General features: G+C 43.4%; 3 protein-coding genes across 9 annotated transcripts in view; 2 read left to right on the top strand and 1 right to left on the bottom strand.

The window, feature by feature from the left end:
• The window catches only part of LOC127007013 (uncharacterized), a 21,605-nt gene extending 18,661 nt beyond the window's left edge, over positions 1-2,944 (top strand). For 3 of the 6 annotated variants that reach the window (XM_050877498.1, XM_050877492.1, XM_050877505.1), the window contains exons 3-6: positions 199-368; positions 1,726-1,872; positions 2,472-2,593; positions 2,738-2,944. In XM_050877498.1, coding sequence (XP_050733455.1) covers positions 199-368; positions 1,726-1,872; positions 2,472-2,593; positions 2,738-2,858 — 560 coding nt within the window. In that variant the 3' untranslated portion in view covers positions 2,859-2,944. Of the gene's footprint in view, positions 1-149; positions 369-1,725; positions 1,873-2,471; positions 2,594-2,723 lie in introns of all 6 variants that reach the window. The other 3 variants (XR_007760041.1, XR_007760038.1, XM_050877511.1) reach the window with 2 other exon arrangements.
• A 4,005-nt stretch (positions 2,945-6,949) lies between these two features.
• LOC127003322 (uncharacterized) overlaps positions 6,950-21,947 on the bottom strand; it is a 69,598-nt gene continuing 54,600 nt past the window's right edge. Inside the window, exons 4-5 of the mRNA XM_050869824.1 lie at positions 10,869-11,039; positions 6,950-10,451 (exon numbers count right to left, since the gene is read on the bottom strand). Coding sequence (XP_050725781.1) covers positions 10,231-10,451; positions 10,869-11,039 — 392 coding nt within the window. The 3' untranslated portion in view covers positions 6,950-10,230. The remainder of the gene's footprint in view (positions 10,452-10,868; positions 11,040-21,947) is intronic.
• LOC127006964 (uncharacterized) overlaps positions 20,347-21,947 on the top strand; it is a 114,973-nt gene continuing 113,372 nt past the window's right edge. For both annotated transcript variants that reach the window (XM_050877417.1, XM_050877408.1), the window contains exon 1: positions 20,347-20,644. The gene's annotated coding sequence lies outside the window, so the exon portion shown is untranslated. The remainder of the gene's footprint in view (positions 20,645-21,947) is intronic.

Genomic DNA, 21,947 nt, shown 5'->3' with positions numbered 1-21,947 from the left:
ACTCCTGTCCGCGCGTTCGAAAGAATCGTAATGTCTGCATTCTTAGTAGGTGGGTATTGTGAATGTCATTTGCTAGACAGGTTCTCTTTCTTCTTGTTTTCGAAAAATGTTTATACCAAACTGAGAGCAATACTATACCACATACACAGCTGGAAACATATGAAAAGACAGCATGGTTTTAGTTGACGCACAATGCAGCTGTCGATGCCGTGCGGACTGTGGCGGAGACTGCGGGCAAGGTGTGGAATCAAGAGAATGTGAGGCGGGCGGCAGCGGCTGGGCGGGCCGTGCGGGAGGCAGGGCAGGGAGAATGGGTCTTGTCACCCGTCCTCTCCTTGATCACCCCCGGGACTTCGATCGTCACGCAGGTAAGAGCTTAAGGGGGGGCAGGGGCACAGGGAAGGAGACTCGTGTAATATATCATCATTATCTCGCATTTTTCGAACCCCGTTTCAATTCTTATTCCCTTCACGGTTAATTGGCTGAAGGCTTGAATTCTTGATCAATACTATTTCACAATTTAATACTCAGAAAGTTTCAGTAGAAAAATATTACAATGAAAAGTATCAACATCAGAAATGCCAAAAAAAAAAGTGGGGTATAAAATTATAGGCCTGTTGTTTACTACTATAATGCAGTTTCCTTATCAATGTAGCTTTCCTATTTATCTGTTTGTATGTTTGCCTCAGAGTCACATAATTAGCTTTTGTTCACTGATGCTGAACTCCATTAGAGACTACCATCATGTCTATTATTTTTTTTAGTTTTTATTTTAGAACGTAGTCGCATGACAGTGGGTTGGAAAAACAACAGTATCCGTTCAGTTCATCAGCTGCAAAGAAAACTGTTTACAATCTCTCTCTCTCTCTCTCTCTCTCTCTCTCTCTCTCTCTCTCTCTCTCTCTCTCTCTCTCTCTCTCTCTCTCTCTCTCTCTCTCTCTCTCTCTCTCTCTCTCTCTCTCTCTCTCTCTCTCTCTCTCTCTCTCTCTCTCTCTCTCTCTCTCTCTCTCTCTCTCTCTCCATATTAGCGATATAGTGAATGTGAGACAAATGTTTAGGTAGGAATATGAACGAAATGCGAATCGAATGTAGAATACGAATAGTTCATGAAAGTCTTTTTGATTGTCTCGATGTATGTTTTTTGTTTATAGTTAGCATTTGTTTGCTGAACAATGCTTTCTCCATACAGTTGACATCACATTCATTTTTGTAATAATGCTCTTTCGTCACGTTTCATAACATGCTGTAAAATGTCTATGCTCAAATTGAAGTTAAAAATCACATGGATGGATAATGAATTTGATTATTCATCAGCGTATTCGTCGAATACGAATACTTTACGTAAATATTCGAATGCAAAGAGAAAATTAATCCAATTCTAATTCGTTATTGGTATTCGAATATTCCAGTCCAGTAGAGTCTGTGTAGTTCGTTGGTTTAGTGAAGCCAAATGGACACACTACACTAGTATGCAGTTTGGTTGTCTAGGAGCTATTCAGATAACGTAGAACTGGAAGTGTGAAACCGTGGCGTCTGTGGTAATATGAGGAATCCCTGCGCCTATATTTGCTGTCTTACTAATGTGAATGGAAAAATAAAAGCCTGTATATGCACATCAGTGTGTTCTCAAGTTATATTTACCTATACAGTCATGAAAGCATCACATAATGTAACCACACACACACACACACACACACACACAAACATTAATGAGTGTTTCCCTAGATGCTGTCTTTCCTGCCGGATTTGGCCAGCGTGGTGGTGCAGGTCCTGGCCACAAGCGTGTACCTGGCGGGCACGGGCGTCACTGCCGTGGGGTCAGGTCTCAGCTTCGGCAGCAGCGCTGTGGAGGGCCTCGGCAGGAGCCTCACGGTGAGCACCTGCAGCCTCTGTTTTGTTAAAAAAAAAATATTATTCAAATATCGTCCTGGAAAGATGCTTCAGATTTTCTTATTGCGGACACTCCGATGGGCTCGGATTCGTAAGGGTTTTCGCCTGATCACGACGATCGTCGTTCATAATTTGTATAGTTTCTGTTAAAGTTTGCAGGGATGGTCAGTTGTGGTAATGGTATAGCCCCGGGCCAATATTTTTGAGAGGTGCATTATGATATCAAAATTATATGAAGACTAACTGGGAAATTATGAATCAGTGTATGAAAAAACAAATTTCCATCGTAATATTACTAGCAATGCTGCATCACCTGGCTGTGTCGTGGTGCTCGCCATGTGCAGGCCACCTGGCCTCTTGTAGTCTCTTTATATCCCAGAGAATCGCAAGTGCAAGGAATTATCAATCCCGTCATGTGCACCATCAATATCATTTATTCAGATATCTTTATGTTGCTTATCGTCTACGTTTGTTGTATGATTGCTTGTCATCTATTGTAATTTCTAAATTAATTGTAACAGATCAACCGTCTTGTACCTCTTTTCTGTTCCTTACCCGTGCTGCCTCTCTTCTCCTGGCAGACTGCGTCCTACGTGCTACCCAACCTGGTGTCGCTGCTGGTGGTGGTGGGTCTGTCTCTGGTGCTGCTCTTCCCGGGCGTCTACGACTGGGTCACCAACGCTGTCGCCTCCGTCGGATTAACGTGAGTAACCAATCTATTAACATTTTTCTTTAGAGGCGCGTCTAGTGAATTGAAAGTCCTTAAAAATATTATAATATGTATGAATAAGGAGCAATACGAAGAACATGGTAAAAGTTGTGTACATGGTGAGTGGTGTGGCTGCAGGCTGGCTGGGCACGTGACGACGGCAGCCCGAGGTTTTATGCGCGATGACTCAACTTTGGCCACCCTCTTGGACACCACCGCGCTCTTCATGAGGAAGCTTCGGCAGGACTTCCAGATATGAGTCCCCTGCGACTATCACATCATCAAGTTTTCCAGTCATTCTTGGACATCTCAAATTTATTAATTGCTAATAAATTGGTTCCGTTAGTAATTTTCTTTGCAGCACCAAGTCTGTATACCTCTGTGACCTTAATCCATATCTTCAAAGAAACAATCGTGCATTTCAGTTCAGAATGTTAGTTTCGTGATATCTATGCTCTCACGTTTGGGCAGTTTATAATTTGATGTGATTTTAAAATAGAACAGCAACATACATTTAATTAGTCTTGGTTGCCTCAACTTTTTTTTTTGTTTTCCATCACTGAAAACGACCAAGGTAATTTTTTTTTTAAGACCTGGCGATGACTATTCATAAATATTATATGGTGTACCTGAATACTGCACACCAGTTAGAGATATATCCATTTGAGCAGGTATTTTATAAAATCAACTGTAAAAGTAGGACATTTCTGACAAGCCTGGTAGATATATCGATCGACTGAAACCACTTAGCAGCGTTTAAAATTCTCATCCAGTTTTGTGTACATATATTTGTTGTGTCCTCCAGTTACAATATTGTTTTGGGGGAACAAGCACTAGCAAGTTTGGGTTAATTATGCTAATACAAAGCAATCAAGCCAGAGGAGCTACGCCTATCTCTCCGTGGAGCACCCGCATGACGGTCCAAGCTATTGATGGATGGTGAGATATAGGCACATAAAAAGATACGTCTGAAGGGAAGAACACAAATGGTGATGGATGAATATCACTGTAGATAGTGGTAACCAGAGGGACCAAACACTTAGCTTAAGCCGTAACAACACTAGCATCGTTCTCTAAGTTATGTGGTGTTGCTGTAGTGTAAAGATTATTACAAGAATGATCTCTTTGAAACATTAGCGGCATGTGCAGCTGTAATACCAAACGCATCAAGTCCCACGAAACGCAAGGCTTTGGGTCCTAGTCGCCGATAACTGTAGCAGGGTAGGCGGTGGCTGAGTGGTAGCGTGTGGGCTCCATATTCACCGCGTGATGGACGACGCGGGTTCGAATCCCCACGCTACCATTTGGGATTTTTCAGTCACCGCCGAGTGGCCTAAGACTACCCACATGCTGTCCTGAAGACAACCCATCAACCCGGACTCTAGAGGAAACCGTCCAAGTGAATCAAGAAGGAGTTCCGGGGGGCAGCATGAGCCAAGAAAAGATGGCGCCACTATAAAAAAACCACTTGCCTGCACCATGACGGGCTGGAGCCGACCACCATCCAGGCCCCTCAAGGAAGCCTACTGGTGTTAAAGGCCGACATTTTGGTGAGTGTTCATTTAGCCTTTATGATAGAAAACTGAGATTATTAATTTAGATAATCTTTAAACTATATCATATATCGTTCATTTTTAACATGACTTGGCGGTTAAAGGATTTATTGGCGTGACTTTTGTCCTTATTCAGAATCTTTCCTCCGTTGTAGTTTCTTCTTATGTAAATAATTATCTGACATATGTTTAAGGGCCTCCCCCTTTTCATATATTTCCCTACTGAAAAAATTTCCTTTCAGTAATTAGAGTGGTATTGTCAAGGTGAGAGAAAAGTACTGAGGATAGTTTCTGAAAACATAAAAGGGGAACTCTGCTTGAGGAACTTTTATTTCCCAGTTTCTTGGTCACTAGGACTCACCTCGACGATTTTCTGCCCGCACTTGCCTGTTTTCATGCAAAGAATATAACAACGTTAATTGCTGACTTTCCCGAGCCCCGGATCCAACGACAAAAAGTTTCTGTCCATGCTAACATAAATGACTACATGTGTGTGTATATGTTTATGTATCTACATATAAACAAATAGGTAGACAGACAAATAGCTATGGATACATTGATGGATGGCGAGATATAGGCACGTAAAAAGATAGGTCAGTTATTATTGAGCCATCCAATAAAGTTTAAACCTGAAACTTACTTAAAATTGAATACATCAAACTAATGAGAGTTGAGTCCCAGGGCGTAGTGCCAGGAGATGTGTGGTATAAAATTTGATAGTTCAAACTACACCCGTGGATTATAGAGTACAATACATTGTGAGTTTCCGTTTATCAAGGAATAAACAGTTTGGTACGCAAAAAGAGAATATTCATTACTATGCTTTTCTACTCTACTAAAAATTAGCTCCGTGGTTGTCAAGTTGCAGCATCTATCAGATAGCATACCTTGAGTGTTTCGGTGTCACAGGTGCGTAAGTAACGTTGAAAAGCTTACCTGCGTATTTTTAACTGCGAAGTTAAATGCTCTTCTCTCAGTATGTAGTTGCATCTGCTTCTCTCAACACACTAACGTGCACATGCCCGTTAATAATAAATAACAAATGTCTTCCCGTTAACACACTTTGCAGACCCATCTGTCAAGTAATTGTAGACCTTCCTTATCGCATCAATGACCAATTCAGTTATAAGAGCAGCACTGTGTAGATTCTTACCAAGTATTACCAATTGGTGGCTGCGTCAAATATTTGTGTCCAGTAAGCTAACACATGATCCTTTCGTTGTTCATTACATATAAATTGTACACATACATACATTCACATACATTAACCGATTATCCACGTCAACTGTTGTTCACACATTCTGATCGTCTATCCAGGTATATTGATTGCTCTCATCTTTAGGATACATTGAGATCAAGATGTTGACGGAGCTTCAGTCCTTATACAGAGAGTATAAAAAATGTATCGCAAGATGTCAAAACTACTTTTACGGGTTCCCTGAATGAGTCTTGTGGTACCTGTCGATTTATCGCTATGCAACATCAGAAATCTTGACTGTGAGGGCACGATCTAACACACACACACACACACACACACACACACACACACACACACACACACACAGAGGGCGTGCTAATTACTTATTTGCCTTGTTGAGTTGCGAGAACAAAAGTAACACAAGAATCGTCCCCATGCACAGCCTCCCCGTATAGTGGAGTGATGGGGAGAGAGGGAGAATTATATCATGCTAATTGCTATTCAAGCTGGAAAAATATTCAAGACCTATGATTCAAGGTGCTAAAATCCACATCAGGTATATAATCATCGAAAAACTTCAGAGCGAAAATGCGGTAGCACTTAGTGAGAGAGTGAAGAGAAATCAGCAGCAATAACTCAGTGGTGACTTATGGTGGAGGTAGTAACAGTATCGGTGTGGTGGTGGTGGTGGTAGTGGAGCAGTGGAGGCGTGGTTGGAAGGGAAGTTGTCGGTGCTCTCAGCAATATGACATCCCGGAGGCTGAGAGAGGCGTCGAACAATAGCTGCGCCCTCACCCACGAAGTTAATCTTCCCGAAAGGGCTGTGTGTGTGTATGTGTGTGTGTGTGTGTGTGGGGGGGGGGGGGGGAGGTGCGTTTGTGTGTGTGTGTGTGTGTAATTCACTACGGCCTGACAACGTTCTAGACACGTGATCGCCAGGCAGTTCCCTTCCTGAGAGAGCTTTGGAGCTCGTTTAACCGATGTGTGGGTACTGCTGGGACGTCACTCCGCTATCATTTTCTCAAGAGACAGTAGCCGTTCAATGTCACTGAAAATAATGAAGCGGCCAGAGCGAGGGTTAAAACTCGGCCTGCTATAATAAGTTAGCCTGGCAGGGCACAGCCCAGAGGGAGTGGTGTGATTCACCCCACGGCCTGACTACGAGCTGGACTCGTCATCGCAAGTTGGTGTGTGTGTGTGTGTGTGTGTGTGTGTGTGTGTGTGTGTGTGTGTGTACACATTTTATATATATATATATATATATATATATATATATATATATATATATATATATATATATAGAGAGAGAGAGAGAGAGAGAGAGAGAGAGAGAGAGAGAGAGAGAGAGAGAGAGAGAGAGAGAGAGAGAGAGACTACATTCTACCAAATAAGTTTACCAGTTACCTCTCTGATCTTCCTCACCTGCCTGCAGCAGTTACTGGCACACGCTTGTCGCGTACCCACAGCAGCACGTTTGGGTTTGTACTGTGGTTGTGGTTGGTCTCGTTCAGCGGACCCAAGAGGGTTTGGGGGTGCTGGGCCGCCCTCTGTCCCTCTAAGCTAAGGACTAAAACATGCCAGGGTGATACATACTACGTCTAGTCACCTATTTAGCTTTTATTTACATGCAAGGAAAGAATAATATTATAAAGAAAACATTATTAATATCTGAAACTTCAACGGCAATAATTTACACTTTTACAGGGGATGGTCTTTCTCAATTATTGATATTTCTCTGTTATGAAAATATCTTCCAATACAAAATAGTATTTCACAAGATAGAGTCCAACATGACGATGAACAATCGGAACAGCAATGGCACAAATTTGCACCGACGTCAGGTGGTCAGCACACCGTGCCGACGACCGCCCGTCGGCACTGCCTCCTCTCGTTTACGGACGCAAATCTTAGACGGAGTAAACTAGTATTCCCGCCCGTCGCTGGATCCTTGGCTGGACTCATTGGTGCTGTGGTTCGTGTACGTGTTGAGGTATCTCAGTCTAGTTTACAAAGTGCCCTCTAAGACTGGCATGGAGTCCACGCACGCAAGGGTTTGTCCTATATCCTAGCACACACTCGCATGGAAATGTATTTTCATATACCTATCACTCTCGGTACCTATTATTCGTTGCACACAATGTCTTTCATATCAGTGACAGTGAACGACTCACATCAAATACTCTCGACATAGCGTCCAAGTTTGGGTCATGTTGCGAGCTGTCAGGGAACCTAGCCGTGGCCGAGGTCTATAATATACCAGGTCTTGCACGACCAAATCAACATTTTTCCGTTGTGCGCATATCGTCACCGATGGCAAGAGATAGGACGCGTTACTTCGGTAATTTGTACAGTGACTGTAAACTAAAACACTGCATTATTTTATATTGTTACTGTACGAATATTACATTGAGGTTGAATACGCATAACATCAGTTAAAGATCAGGGATATTGTTGAAAAATTCAAAGTAGGCGAATGGTTGATAAAGAACCTTTCTGCTTCCCATCCTCTCCCAGTCCGCCGAACGTAAAGTCACCTAATCTGCGTGTGCGTGGACAAGCCTGGTATTTTACAAATCTTGGCCCTGGCCACCTTGAGTCTGACGATCGAAACTAAATATTCATCAAGATCGCCGTATTCTGCTACTAGACAACTTTTAAGTAATTAAAGTGTAGCTTGCTCCCTTTAATATGCAAAAAATAAGTATGTACATTTGATGAGTAATTAGTTGATATCTTACGTTTGAACAGTCCTAAGGTCAAAGTTGAGGGTTTCGAGGCCACGGGTCAGAAGGCCCAGCTCGCTCACCTCAGGACGTGAATGGTCCAACGACGCCCACCGGGAAGGACGCAGCCCTCACTTGCCGCTGGCTATCACCTGGTTGACTGGTGTCATTAAATCGCTCATTTCGCTTTGCTGCACAGTAGTTTCCGAAGGAACGTTCTCTCACAGACACCAAGAAATGTATGATATGGGTAGGATGTTGCAAGGTGTCTTCATAAATTATCTACAACAATTTACATCCATCATCTCCAACTCTAGCTTGTACTCTTATTGCTTAGTGTCTTACTCCTGTTGAGCATACTCCTAGACTCTTCTGAACTCTTTTCGTCCCCTCCGTATTTCTTTCAAAATTAGGTCTATGTTCATGTAATGGGGCACAAGGTCACATCTAGGCAAAAACAAATCTAATGTCCGTAGTTGCCAATCCTGGAACCCCCCTTTCATACGTACTTGTGACTAGTAATACAACCTGGCTGATTGACAGGGGACATATAATGTGCCGGATTCAGACTCTCCAACTCTTCACTCACTCATTCCCCTCTTGCCTTAACTCAATGAGCAAATACATACTGTTCCATCAGTTCTCACGAAGATGCAGTATGTGGAGGTCTTACATCCTTCCCTCACCTCCCATAGAAAATTCTCAGAAAAATAAATTAATTCCGCCTCCTAAAGTCCGCCATACTGCTGCTGCCTCCATGACGTAAACCTCAACAGATAAACACAGTCTGGGAAAAAAATGAGCACCATTTTCGCTTTGGATCCGCTTCCTAAAACCCATCCTACTTTGTCTCCTCAACTTATTTGTAAAACTCACAGGATGGTCACAGTATGATTTGTGTGACGAGAAATATTAATCTTTCTGAAATAACCTCCTCTTCCCTCGTAAAGTCGGCCTTGGTAGTGAAGCGCGGCAGGTCCAACCCCACACCCTGTACCCTCGCCCCTCGCGGCGCCCTTACTCCGCCCTCCTCACACTGCTCTCACTTGACAAAACATTTCAGCATTTTCTACTCGTGTGAGGAAAAAAAATAAGAGTGTAGTCTCCAGCATCCCGCTTTTTCTCATCACCACCATGAAATTTTGATTCTGACCTCCAGGCGAAGACACGATCAATAACAGGCCTGGCGGGCCACTACGGCCGGGCGCCGCTGAGGCCGGGCGGGGAAGCACACGACGAGGTCCCTTTCACTCCTGTGTCGACCACGGTGTCACGGCCAGAGTGGGAGACACGGTCGTCCAGCTGATGAAGTGTGTGGCTCAAAGTTTCTGATACGCTCGTTCAAACATGACTCTCACTTGAGCTGCGTCATAAGATAATGAAACTCAAAGAAAAATCTGATCAACAGACACAGTATTGCATTTAGAGTGAGGTATTCTAATTCTACTAAATTTTGACTCAAAGATATAACAACACCAACAGAACTTAAAACAAATAAAAAGCATATCGATATATACGCTCTACAGTCATCTGTCGCAACAATTAACAATTATTAGAGTAAATCTACACTATAGAAAAAGGCGTTGATTCTTGCGGTATAATTTATCTACAGTGAAGGTTCTGACTATGAGATCACAACTGTGCCCTTGAGCTGTCGCGTGCCGGCGGTTCAGCAGCGCTCATCCCGCCGCCGCCGCCGGTCTGGACTGCCTGACGGAGGGCCAGGCTCGTGGTGCCACTCGGGAAGGGGACGTTCGTCTTTCAGTGATAGAAGCACGTTAAGGGCTTTTGCCTTGGTTACTCGAAACAATGATTCGTGGAAAAGCGGAACCATCTTTTAATATATAATTTTTTGCACCTGGAAGGTCTAAGTTTGTGCCTCATTATCTTCTAGGGGGACTAATGTGCCTCCACTACCATCTACCACAGGGAGGGGGTGAGGGAGGTGCGGGGGCAAGGTTGGGGGGACGCTGAGCAGACAACACAGCAGTAGCCACAGCAGGAACAAGAAGAGACGTATTTAGAAAGGGAAATGGAAGAACGATTACCTTTAAGAAGTGAGACAAAAGTGGGCGAGTTGTTTGAAATACGACAAGATAGGTACGAGCAGGAGGAGGAGAAGGAGGAGAAGGAAGGTGAGGGATAAGGACAGGGAGGTTAATATGCCCCCCTCAGGACGGCTACAAGGGCGGCGAGGGGCTGGAGGAAGGCAGTGACAGAGGGCACAGTGGCGGGGTTGCAGCCGTCGTCTTTGCAGGAGCAGACCCACGTGCGGGTGTTGTAGCCGCTCTTGTAGTAGCAGTCGTTCGTCTGATCCTTCCCCTCCTCCCTCTCCATCCAGCCACAGTCTCGGTGGATCCGGTTCTCAGCGGGGTGCTCTGTAATATTATGATTGGTTCCAAAAATAGGCCTGTAAGTGGGGCTCAGATCCCAACGTAATCTCACAGATCCCATATATATATATATATATATATATATATATATATATATATATATATATATATATATATATATATATATATATATATATATATATATATATATATATATATATATATATATATATATATATATATATATATATATATATATATATATATATATATATATATATATATATATATATATATATATATATATATATATATATATATATATATATATATATATATATATATATATATATATATATATATATATATATATATATATATATATATATATATATATATATATATATATATATATATATACATTTTTTTTTTTTCTTAACCGTCAAGTCAGGAGGAACTCACTTTCGCCGAAGTCCATGTCCAGGTACATGTCAAGCTTCCGACACATATTGAACTTTTCCCCGCCCGCCTGGTTTGCGCAGTCCTTGAGGTAGATGTCAGATCTCCCCGCGGGTAGAGTGGCGCAGGACTCGTTCGTGTGGGTGTTGCACACGTAGCATTTAATCGCCAGTCCTGAAAATAGACAAAAGAGTCAGTCAGCGAACTAAAGTATCAACTCAACAATGCAACAATTACGTCAACTCTGCAAGAAAAGAAAAAGAAAAGAAAAAAATAGCAGCATTTGCCCGAATCTTTAATCATCACCACCACTGAAATACTTCACTAGGGAGTGTTTCTGGTGGGGGGGATACTTTTAGAGCTCGTAGGGCTTGGAATAGATCTTAGTCGCCTAGGGATGGCTGAGTGGTGCTTGAGGGGCTCGAGGGGACTTGTAGGCCACCGATGAGAGGGCGATACAGAGAGAGAGAGAGAGAGAGAGAGAGAGAGAGAGAGAGAGAGAGAGAGAGAGAGAGAGAGAGAGAGAGAGACACACACACACACACACACACACACACACACACACACACATATATATATATATATATATATATATATATATATATATACATATATATATATATATATATATATATATATATATATATATATATAAATACAGAATATTACATGAATATATAGTTCGTAGCATCGATTCCAGGTGTTTCTTGCAGGAATCGACTAATTTTTATACGAAACCCTTATATCCACGTATCAAATGCCTATCCTTTAGCACAGCGTCCTTGTGCTATTTGTATCGAATGTTCTCTCGCTCTTTAAACTACGAATCTTCAGGCTTGGGGGTTCGACGTGCGGTTCATCCAGCAGTTCATCCTTTCTTTCGGGATGGTCGATAAATGATTACCTGGGGAAACCTGGAGAAGGTAAACTTTGGTAATCCGGATGGTACACTAGCCTTGTGTCAGGTTAAGGGGTACTCTCCCACCACAGGCTCAAAGGGCCAACGTGACGGAGATGAGCACCGCCGCCACGCGTAGCTGTAGCGTATGATCCTTACTTACGTTTACCTCATCCTCGCGTGTGTCGTTTCGTAATAGCGTGAGTGTCCGTGGCGGGTTAGGATTAATGACCTACCCATAATAGAGACGCTGAAGCCTCCACCACTCTCCACCACACCCATCACCACACCCACCTCCACACTAACACTACCACCACCACCACCACCACTAACATTGCTCACTCCTTGGCGGACCTGAGAATTTGTAGAGTAGCTGAGAGTGCACCTTGCTAACGACCGCTATACACCCACACTCACCACTCACTACCACGACCACACCCTTCTCCACCACTACCTACAGAGTGGATCGTGTGTTGGGTGCACCCCATCACACCATACCTACATCCACCTCCACCACAACACCCATCACCATCACCAGCATTGTTCGCTCATTGGTAGAACTGAGGGAAAGTGGAATAGGTGGTAGGCACGGTGGATATACAGGTGAAGGAGAGTTAATGGTGACTGATGGAGATGGAAAGGACTAGCTTGTTAGGGCTAAGGTGTGGAGGAAGGACATGGGTAACTGTGCCCTTTGTAGTACCTCCTCTTTCCTCAGGTGGTGGACGTAGTGCATAAACAGGTGAGGGAGTGCTGATGGCGAGGCGGGCATGGCTGGGGTGTTGAAGGTGAGGAGGGGCGGAGGGAGGACAGGGCTGGCTTTGTCCTCTGTCCTACTTTTTCTTTGCTCTTCAGTGTTTTGCCGGAAAAAAATGAGAAAACGTTGCCACTCCACGGAACAAAAGACGGAGGAAACATCATTCTTGACGAGTGTTTCATCTTTTACTTTCCCTCTTTCTCTTTTTCTCTCAAGTGTGTGCAGGTTTTTTTTTGTTGTTGTTTTCGTTTTTTACGTCTACGCCTATAGCGCCGGTAGGCTTGCTTGAGGGGCCTGGATGGTAGTCGGCCCCAACCCGTATTGGCGCAGGTAAGTGTTTTTTGTAGTGGTGCCATGTGTGTGTGTGTGTGTGTGTGTGTGTGTGTGTGTGTGTGTGTGTGAGGCAATATGGGAGATGCGGATGGTGAAGATGTAGAATATTTGATCATGGTAGCAGGGCGGGTGGTAAGGAGAGGAAGATAGAGGAGCCGGTAAGATAAGCTGATAAGATATTAACCATTCTGACCCCAATGGAGGAAGAATGCCGCGGAGGGAGGGACAGCAGGGGGTCGATAGGAGTGGCGTCAGCAAGTAATGAAAGTGAAAAGAGGAACTGTTTGTATAGTATGGTGGGTCTCTTTCTTTTGTTCTCAATAGGATTGATTTTATGCCACCTCGAAAAAACAATTCATGAACTTCTTTTGAGCTAAAAATTTCTTCGAAGTTTTATGATAAAATTCCCTTTCATATGATTCAGAGGTTAGAGGCACAGTCACACACACACACACACACACACACACACACACACACACACACGTCTAAGTAAACTTTCTAGAAGAACTTAAAAAAATTATTTGAAGAAACGTAAGTATGGCCGAAGAAAGCTTGTGTACGTGTGTTTGTTTGTTTGTGTGTGTGTAATAATAATAATAATAATAATAATAATAATAATAATAATAATAATAATAAACGGTTTATTAAGTGATTGCAGCTGTAAAGCTGAAAATATACATGTTAAAAATACAATATTGAAATAAAATAGAAAAAAAACGACAATGTGAAAGGGGTATAGGGGGTCTGGGGTGGTGGGGGGGAGGTGAGGTGGTGGAATGCAGTGCGTTAGTGCTGAAGGAGGCGGTGTGGTATTCCGGGTGACAGGTCAGGTGTTTAAGCCCCAGGTCAACCCCAGGTCAAAAAAGGGTCAGGTCGCAGTTGATGGCAGGGGTGCAGGTAGAAGCGGTGTCGGCCGTCACTCAGCTTAGTGATGACTTGCTAATCTCTCCGGCCGGTGAGACAAGATAGGAAGAGGTGGACCGAGAAGCGGTAGGCGTGGGAACATCAAAACGTCTGCACTGCCCCATGCCACTTGCCCTTGCCACTTGCCCCAACCATGACCACCTGAGTGACGGGCCTCAACACTGCACTGAACCTGAACCGAATTCTCCCAGCAGCATGATGGTCGGGCTGGTGTACCTGGGGGCACCTGGGGTTGATGGGTGGTCTTATGGACAGCATGTAGGTAGTCTTAGGCCACTCGGCCTAAGGTGGTAGCGTGGGGATTCGAACCGACGTTGTCCATGGCGCGGTGAATGCGGGGCCCGCACGCTAACCACTCAGTCACCGTCTACCCGTGTGTGTGTGTGTGTGTGTGTGTGTGTGTGTGTGTGTGTGTGTGTGTGTGTGTGTGTGTGTGTGTGTGTGTGTGTGTTGCGGAACTCGAGTAATGCATCGCCTGAAGCACATGGCAGAAGGAAAAGGAAGAAGAACAGGAAGGAGGAGGAGGAGGAGGAGAAGGAGAAGGAGAAGGTGGAGGAGGACAAGAAGAAGAAGGAGAAGGAGAAGGTGGAGGAGACGTAGGAGTTGGAGTAGGAGGAATAGGAGGAGAAGGGAAAGGAAAAAGGGAAGGAGGAGGAGGAGGGAAAGAAGAAGTAGGAGAAGAAGGATGAAGGAGGGGGAGGGGGGAGGAAGGACAGGGGTCGTGGAGGTGGCGAGGAAACACACAGAACGGGACCATTCCACTTTCTAACCTAGAGTGTTGTTTCCCTGCAGCCGCTTGGTTAAATCTTTGCTAGTACTAAAGTCGTGTTAGTTCTCTTAAAGGCCACGCATTTACCCTCCCATACGTGTTTTCACTATTATATTTCCTTTCATTCTTCTCATTTAAGTTTAACGTGCTTTTTGGCTTGAGTATATATTTTATCTTTGTACAAGGTATAAATTCCTCCTTCAGATGCCTTTATCTTCATCATAATCGGTTTTATATATAACAGTGTAATTTTTTTCAATGTTCCAAAGAGGATACTGTTCAAAAATCAGATATTCAAAACCTTTCGTCATTTTCAGTCATTCTTTCCTTTCCACTTGAATATCTAAGTCCTCTTCATCCTTCTTTTATTCTCACTACGTCTACCAGCATTCTCACAGGCACCCCTCTCTTCCATTATTGTATGTCTCAACGCTCCCAGCCTCTCGTCCTTCCCTTACTTAACCAACCCATCTTCTCGCTTTTCTCGCGGCCTTCACCTAAGTATGACCTTTACCCTTTACAACTGCCTCTCATTCCTCATCTCATTCAGCGTCTCTGCTACGTGAGGGAAGGCTGAGTGGAACAGAGTATTATAGTGTGTGTGTGTGTGTGTGTGTGTGTGTGTGTGTGTGTGTGTGTGTGTGTGTGTGTGTGTGTGTGTGTGTGTTTCTTCTACTTCCCTGACGTGCCTTAGCTCCGTCTTTATCGATAAGAAAACAACACACACGCATACACACACACACACACATAAGAACATAAGAACATAAGAACGCAGGAGTCTACAAGAGGCCGGTAGGCCTGTACGAGGCAGCTCCTTTGACCCTAAGCTCCCGTGTATCTAACCCCACCTAATATCCATTAATTTATCTAGTCTATTTTTTAATGTGACAATTGTATTGGCACTCACCACATGACTGCTAAGCCTATTCCACTCATCCACCACCCTGTCAGTAGCAAGTTCCCATTATTGGTTAGGACTAAGTCTAATATGTTATCTCCTCTAGTAGGCTCAGTAACTACCTGCTTAAGGAAATTATCTTGTATAACTTCAAGAAAGTCCTCGGCTTCCAGGTCACCCACTAGGTCTTCCCAGTCTATATTCCTATAATTAAAGTCCCCCATTACGCAGACATTTCTACTCATACTCACCCTGCCAATCTCCTGTAGTAATATACTCGTGTCCTGCCTGTTAAGGTTGGGTGGCCTGTACATAACTCCTAGAGTTAGTTTTCCTTTCCCTTTGTAAACGTCCACCCAAACACACACCCAAACACACACACACACACACACAATAATACTATGTTCCACTCAGCCTTCCCTCACGTAGCAGAGACGCTGAATGAATGTCTGTGTATCTCTCTGCTTTCTCTCTCTCTCTCTCTCTCTCTCTCTCTCTCTCTCTCTCTCTCTCTCTCTCTCTCTCTCTCTCTCTCTCTCTCTCTCTCTCTCTCTCTCTCTCTCTCTCTCTCTCTCTCTCTCTCTCTCTCTCTTTATTTTTAATCAAGGTATAGTACGAAGAGGAAGTGGGTTAGTGGTGAGGTACAGGTGGGGAATAGGAAAGACAGTAGGAGTGTACAGTTGTATGGTGTAGGTTCGTTAGTTGTTCTGGTGTAGTTATTGTTTATCGGGCACCTTATTTGTATACCCCCGGCGTGCTGGGGTGTGTGCGTTTGAATTGTTTTTGTGTAGAGAGCTAAGCTAAGCTATGGCGTCACTTGTGTGAAGTGATGTGTGGCCGGTTGTTCTCGTAGTGACTTCAAGCTGCGCAGAAACCAGGGGTCTCTCTCTCTCTCTCTCTCTCTCTCTCTCTCTCTCTCTCTCTCTGCGACACAATTCGCTTCATTATCTATCGCTAGGGGGGTCATTGACAGTCGGGTTAGCCAATAACCTTTCGCGGAGACAACAGACACGAGATAATGAGAAAGCTTCTTATCTTTGACTTGGAAGCTGCCGGGATAGGGGCGATAAAGACCAGCATTGGCACGAAAGGAAAAGCTAATGATAATGATTTAGGCAGAAGAAGAAGACAAAAAGAAGAATAGGAAAAAGAAGAAGAAGAAGAAGAAAGAATGCAATCTAAACTTCAAGTATCTGTTTTTATTATTTTACCTTGGGATTTTTTTACATCAGATCCTAAAGGGCTTCTTCACCAATTTTTTTTATTTTTCGTAGGCAGCCACCCAAAGGGTGTGTAACTAGGTACTTGTACTTCATTGTGAATATTTAGACAATGATTTAGTGCTTGCTGGATGGGCTGCTGCTTCTATTATAAATATTATAATTATTTTTTATTATTATCATTCGAGGTAACCCAGAACCGCTCAGGCGGCGCTCGCTGCCATCTTCGCTACGCTCTGTATAGTGACTACACAGAGGTCAAATGTGTAAGGCTCAGCCTACCTCTCAGCCAGCCTCAACTCGGTTGGGGCACCCACGGCTTTAATCTACTCATGCACGGGCTTTTATAACATATAGGCCATTTTAAGGCAATTCGAGGTGGCTGTGTTACCTCCAGTTGTCTTAAGGTAAAGTTTGGGGCATACGATATAGCTGCGCGTGGCCTTGGTGGTCATCTCCGTCCCATTGGCTCTTGAGCCTGTGGTGAGAAGGAGCCCATTACCCCGGGACGGGACACAGGGCCAGTGTGACATCCGGGTTACCACAGTTTACCTTCCCCAGGTTTCTCAGTGTACCCATTAATCGACCAGCCCGAAAGAGAGGATGAACAGTTGGGTGAGCTGCACGCCGACTGCCCGGGCCGGGATTCGAACCCGGATCCGCGGATTAGTAGCAAGGCACGCTGACCACTAGATCACGGAGGCGTAGTTGTCTCAATATGGCCATTATTATTTTATTTTTGATTAGTGTTGTTGTTGCTGTTGTTGTTGTCGTTGTTGTTGTTGCTGCTGCTGCTGCTCTTGACGTTGTTGTTGTTGATGCTCTTGTCGTTCTTGTTGGCGCTACTGTTATGTTTTTTGTTGTAATTATTATTATTATTATTATTATTATTATTATTATTATTATTATTATTATTATTATTATTATTATTATTATTATTATTATCATTATTATTATTATTTTTATTATTATTATCTTTTTTTATTATTATTATTAAGGATTGTTACATATATTATCAGTTATTATTATTATTATTATTATCATCGTCGTCATCCTCCTCATCATCAGCCCTCCCTGCCTGCTTTCCGTACGGGCCAGTCACCGGCGGGGACACACTCGCACCCGGCTCCCTCATTTTTATCTGGGGTCTATAACCTTTATCGCCGTTATCGCCGTTATCTCGCGTTCCTAATAATTTTAATTCCACAGCGTTTCGTTTCTTTTTTTTTTTCAATTTATGTGATTTTGGCATTTTTCTTTCTTTTTTATTCACTTCTAACTCTCATGTAAAATATTCAAGTTTCCACGAGTGAGTTGTTACTTTGCATTCAGCCTCCCTCCTCCTCCCTCTGTTCCAGCTGTCATGCTTGTTCGTCATTACATATTTCCGGGTTTCTGTTTTTGTTTCTAGTTTTGTCAAATTAATGGACGATAATTTGATTCCCTCTTTTTCTCTTGTTGGTCTGTGGTTTCGCTGTTATTGTTCTTTGTATTGTTAATGATGTTTTTTAATAAGAGAGAGTGTGTGTGTGTGTGTCTGGGGGAGAGCAGGGGTCGCTACATGTGTTTCCAGCAGGTGTTCCCTTCACTCTCTCCCACCTGCAGCTGCCTCTCCCCGCGGCTGATCGTCACCAAAAGTATACTTGTGCTACTCAAATGAATGGCCGCTGATAAGGATACCCACCACCATGCACCATCACCGCTAATACTGCCTCCCTTTCTACCATTATCAGCATCACTATCACCTTCACTATTGCCATCGCCTTCACTCTCATTGTTACCATCCCTTTCATTTTCATCACAAATACCCCTTCGCTTACATCACCATTACCATCGTGAACTTTCATCATCTTTGCAAACATCACCATCATCTTCAACCGCCACTGCAGCCGTCACCATCACCTATTACTTTCATCTTCACCAGCATTTCCACCGCGAGCGTCGTTATCATCAGCCTTTCCATTGCCTCCCCATTGTCATCCCTGCTTCAAAACATCGTGCGCGTCCATTTAATGTATAGCAAATGTTATGCAGAAAAAAATACACATATATACAGCATATCCGAGTGTAATTATATTCGCTGAAATATTTGTTGGTGCTGAAAATTGCATGTTCACCTGTATTCATGAACTGCCCTGGCGGAAATTGTCACTTCAAAAAAATGTTTACTGCAAGTTTAACTAGTTATCGCAACAAATAGTAAACACATTTTTTTATAATAATAATAATAATAATAATAATAATAATAATAATAATAATAATAATAATAATAATAATAATAATAATAATCTTAATAATATAATCATCATCATCATCATCATCATCATCATCATCATAATAATAATAATAATAATAATAATAATAATAATAATAATAGAAATAATAGTAATAATGATAACAATAGATATTTTCATGTAATACTTAGCATTAGTTACACAACTTATTTAAGAGCGTCCGAAAATAGAATCCTAAAAAAGTGCGATCTAATCGTGATCTGTCTTACTACCAAGATTCGTAAATGGCGTGCACAACAGAGTGGTGGACACATGTATGTTTAAAAGTAAAGTTAGGAACATACGATATAGTTGCGCGTGGCCTTAATGCTCATCTTCGGCTCATCGGCCCTTGAGCCTATTACCTCGGGACATAGGGCCAGTATGACATCCGCATTACCACAATTTACCTTTCCCCAGGATTCAAACCCAGGCCTGCAGATTCGTAGTCAGGCGTGTAAGCCGCTTCACCATGGACGGGTATGCATGGTGAATATCATGTGTCCGCGTCGAGCGACAGGATGGCTACACATGTCTGCCTATGTGTTTAATGAATTTCGTGCGTACCGCGTGGAATGACATCAAAAGAGGAGACTCATTTTTCACCGTTGTCGAGGTAAACACGGTGCTCATCAGCGGATTTAATGAGTGTGTGTTTAGCTTTTTGTGATCTTAATAGGTATCTTTGTTTCTACATGTATATAACGATGTGCCTGGTTATTTATTGCTTGTTTTCTCGTTTGTATAATGGTTTGCTTATTTGTTGTTGTTGTTTTCATCTCAGGCATTATACACTTTTATTCCCTATTAATTTCTTTCTTTGCTCTTTCCTTTTTCTTTCTTTTTCCTTTATCTTTTGCTTGGGGAGGCATCAAATGTTTAGTCCATGTCCGTCAGTGAAACAAGCGCCACAGCACTTTATTTGTTGTATGAAATATTTTGGCTTCGTTTTTACTATCTATGAGTTTTTTTTTCTTCTTTTTTTTACGTGTACGCCTATAGCGCCGGTAGGCTTTCTTGAGGGGCCTGGATGGTAGTCGGCCCCAGCCCGTCATGGCGCAGGCAAGTGTTTATAGTGGCGCCATCTTCTCTCTGATGCTGATTGATTTATCGATTGATTAATTTATCATTCCTTTCCCTTACTTGCGCATGTATCTGTTTTAAGTCGGTGAACAGTTGCTGCTTGTTTCACTGGTTGCCCCACGTCACTGCATACTCATACATGAAAATTTAATGTTTTAACCTTGATTTTATTGATATTCGCCCAAGCGGAGGTTTTGGTCTCTCTCTCTCTCTCTCTCTCTCTCTCTCTCTCTCTCTCTCTCTCTCTTCTATTTGAATTATAAAATCTATCATATATTTTTTGGGGATTTTTGTTTCATCTCATAAAATAAAGCGTTTCCTCGAAGGTTCATTCTGCTTCGGGAAGAGTCAGCGGGATCCGAACCAGTTGTATCTGAATCAGTGCCGTGACATGGTGGGCGGGACCGCTGTGGAACCCTTGCTTGGCCTGAGTGGTGCCTGGACCTCCCTGGCATCCATAGCGTTCACGTGACGATCTCTCTGGTGACAACGTGACGTGACTCGACCAGACGTGACACCAGGGCGCCGCCTTTCCATCGACAGGAGTATTTCGTCAAGGAAAGTTTGTACGCCTGGCAGTAGGTGGAGAGTTCCTGCTGCTGCCTCCCTTCCCTTCCCTGTTCGGTGAGTGTGAGCAAGATGTGTTCTTTGTGTTTTTATGACGAAAGTTTTCGGTGTAACAACGCGTGTAACTGCTTACTTCTATGTTCTTGAGAGTAAGACGTGTTGTATTTTATAGGAACGGTAAGTGTGTGGAGGAGGGCAAGTTCTGATTTTCATGTGGTGTTACGAAGGCGAAGGGATGTGTTCTTGTGGCCTGTGATATTAAGATGGCCATTCCTCTCATACCGCTCGTGTGTTATTGGCCTCGTTTTCTTGAGTGTTGTTTTACGTTTGTCATTAGCGTTAGTATCTGCCATTATGTATTCAAGTGCTCATACAAACTAGTTTTCACCTGCGTTGCATGAATGGCACGCCCCCAACCCCCCAAAACACACACACACACACCACGGCTCGGGAGGCATCACGGGGCGGCGGGGGAAGGGGCAGCGCCGAGTGTTATCAATTCAAAATCACCTCGTGTCTGTTTGGTATTTACGGCCCAATGAAATCCGCTGTGACATACATGAATATACTTCGGAAAGTGTGTCACGAAAAATCGAGGGGTTGAACATGTTGCTGATTTGTGCCATTTTTTGAACCATCCAGTGCACATTCATGGATGAGAGTGCTACAGCTGACGGGTGAATAATGAAGGAAATATTTTGTAAAAGTCTGAAGAAAAACAGTCTTGCTGCTTACAGATTTACGCCTGGAAAACTATTCGCAAATAAACTGAAGGAGGAAAATTGTCGTGTGTTAGCAGCAGTCTTTAAAGGGTTTATGCTCTCACTTAATGACGGCTGAGAGAGCTTAACAGAGAGCTCGTGCCACTTTCAGTATTGCCTAACTTAGCCTTGCACATAGCACTCCAAATGCAACATAAAAAATGCATTATACAAAAAACATCCAGCCATTGCGATTGCTTTCCAGTTTTGATACAGTTTACCATTTACGAATATTAATAAATGTATAAAGAATATTGAACGACGAGTCCACTCCGCCCCATTCGAGTCAGGTAAACTGGAGGGGGAGGATGATTGCATGGCGGAGTGGAGGCCTCTGGTGGGCGGGAATGGTAAGCAGACAACGTTGGTGCATGATGCAGGAAAAGGAGGCAAGAAAAAGAAAAAACGACAGCCATAAGGGGAGTGCAGAGGGGAGTGAAAGGGAGAAGACGGGGGGCGAGATGGACTGGGCATGCAGGAAGGATGTAGGAGGCTTTGAAGGGATGTGGCGCCGCTGGAAGGGTGTGGCCAGACTGAAATGGGTGTGGCAGAGCGGGAGGAGGGGAGCAGGTGGCAGGACGTGGGTGGCGGGAAGGAGG

The sequence above is a fragment of the Eriocheir sinensis genome, chromosome 3, assembly GCF_024679095.1.
Source record: "Eriocheir sinensis breed Jianghai 21 chromosome 3, ASM2467909v1, whole genome shotgun sequence".
NCBI classification, from domain to species: domain Eukaryota; kingdom Metazoa; phylum Arthropoda; class Malacostraca; order Decapoda; family Varunidae; genus Eriocheir; species Eriocheir sinensis.
This window is presented reverse-complemented; position numbering and strand designations above follow the sequence as displayed.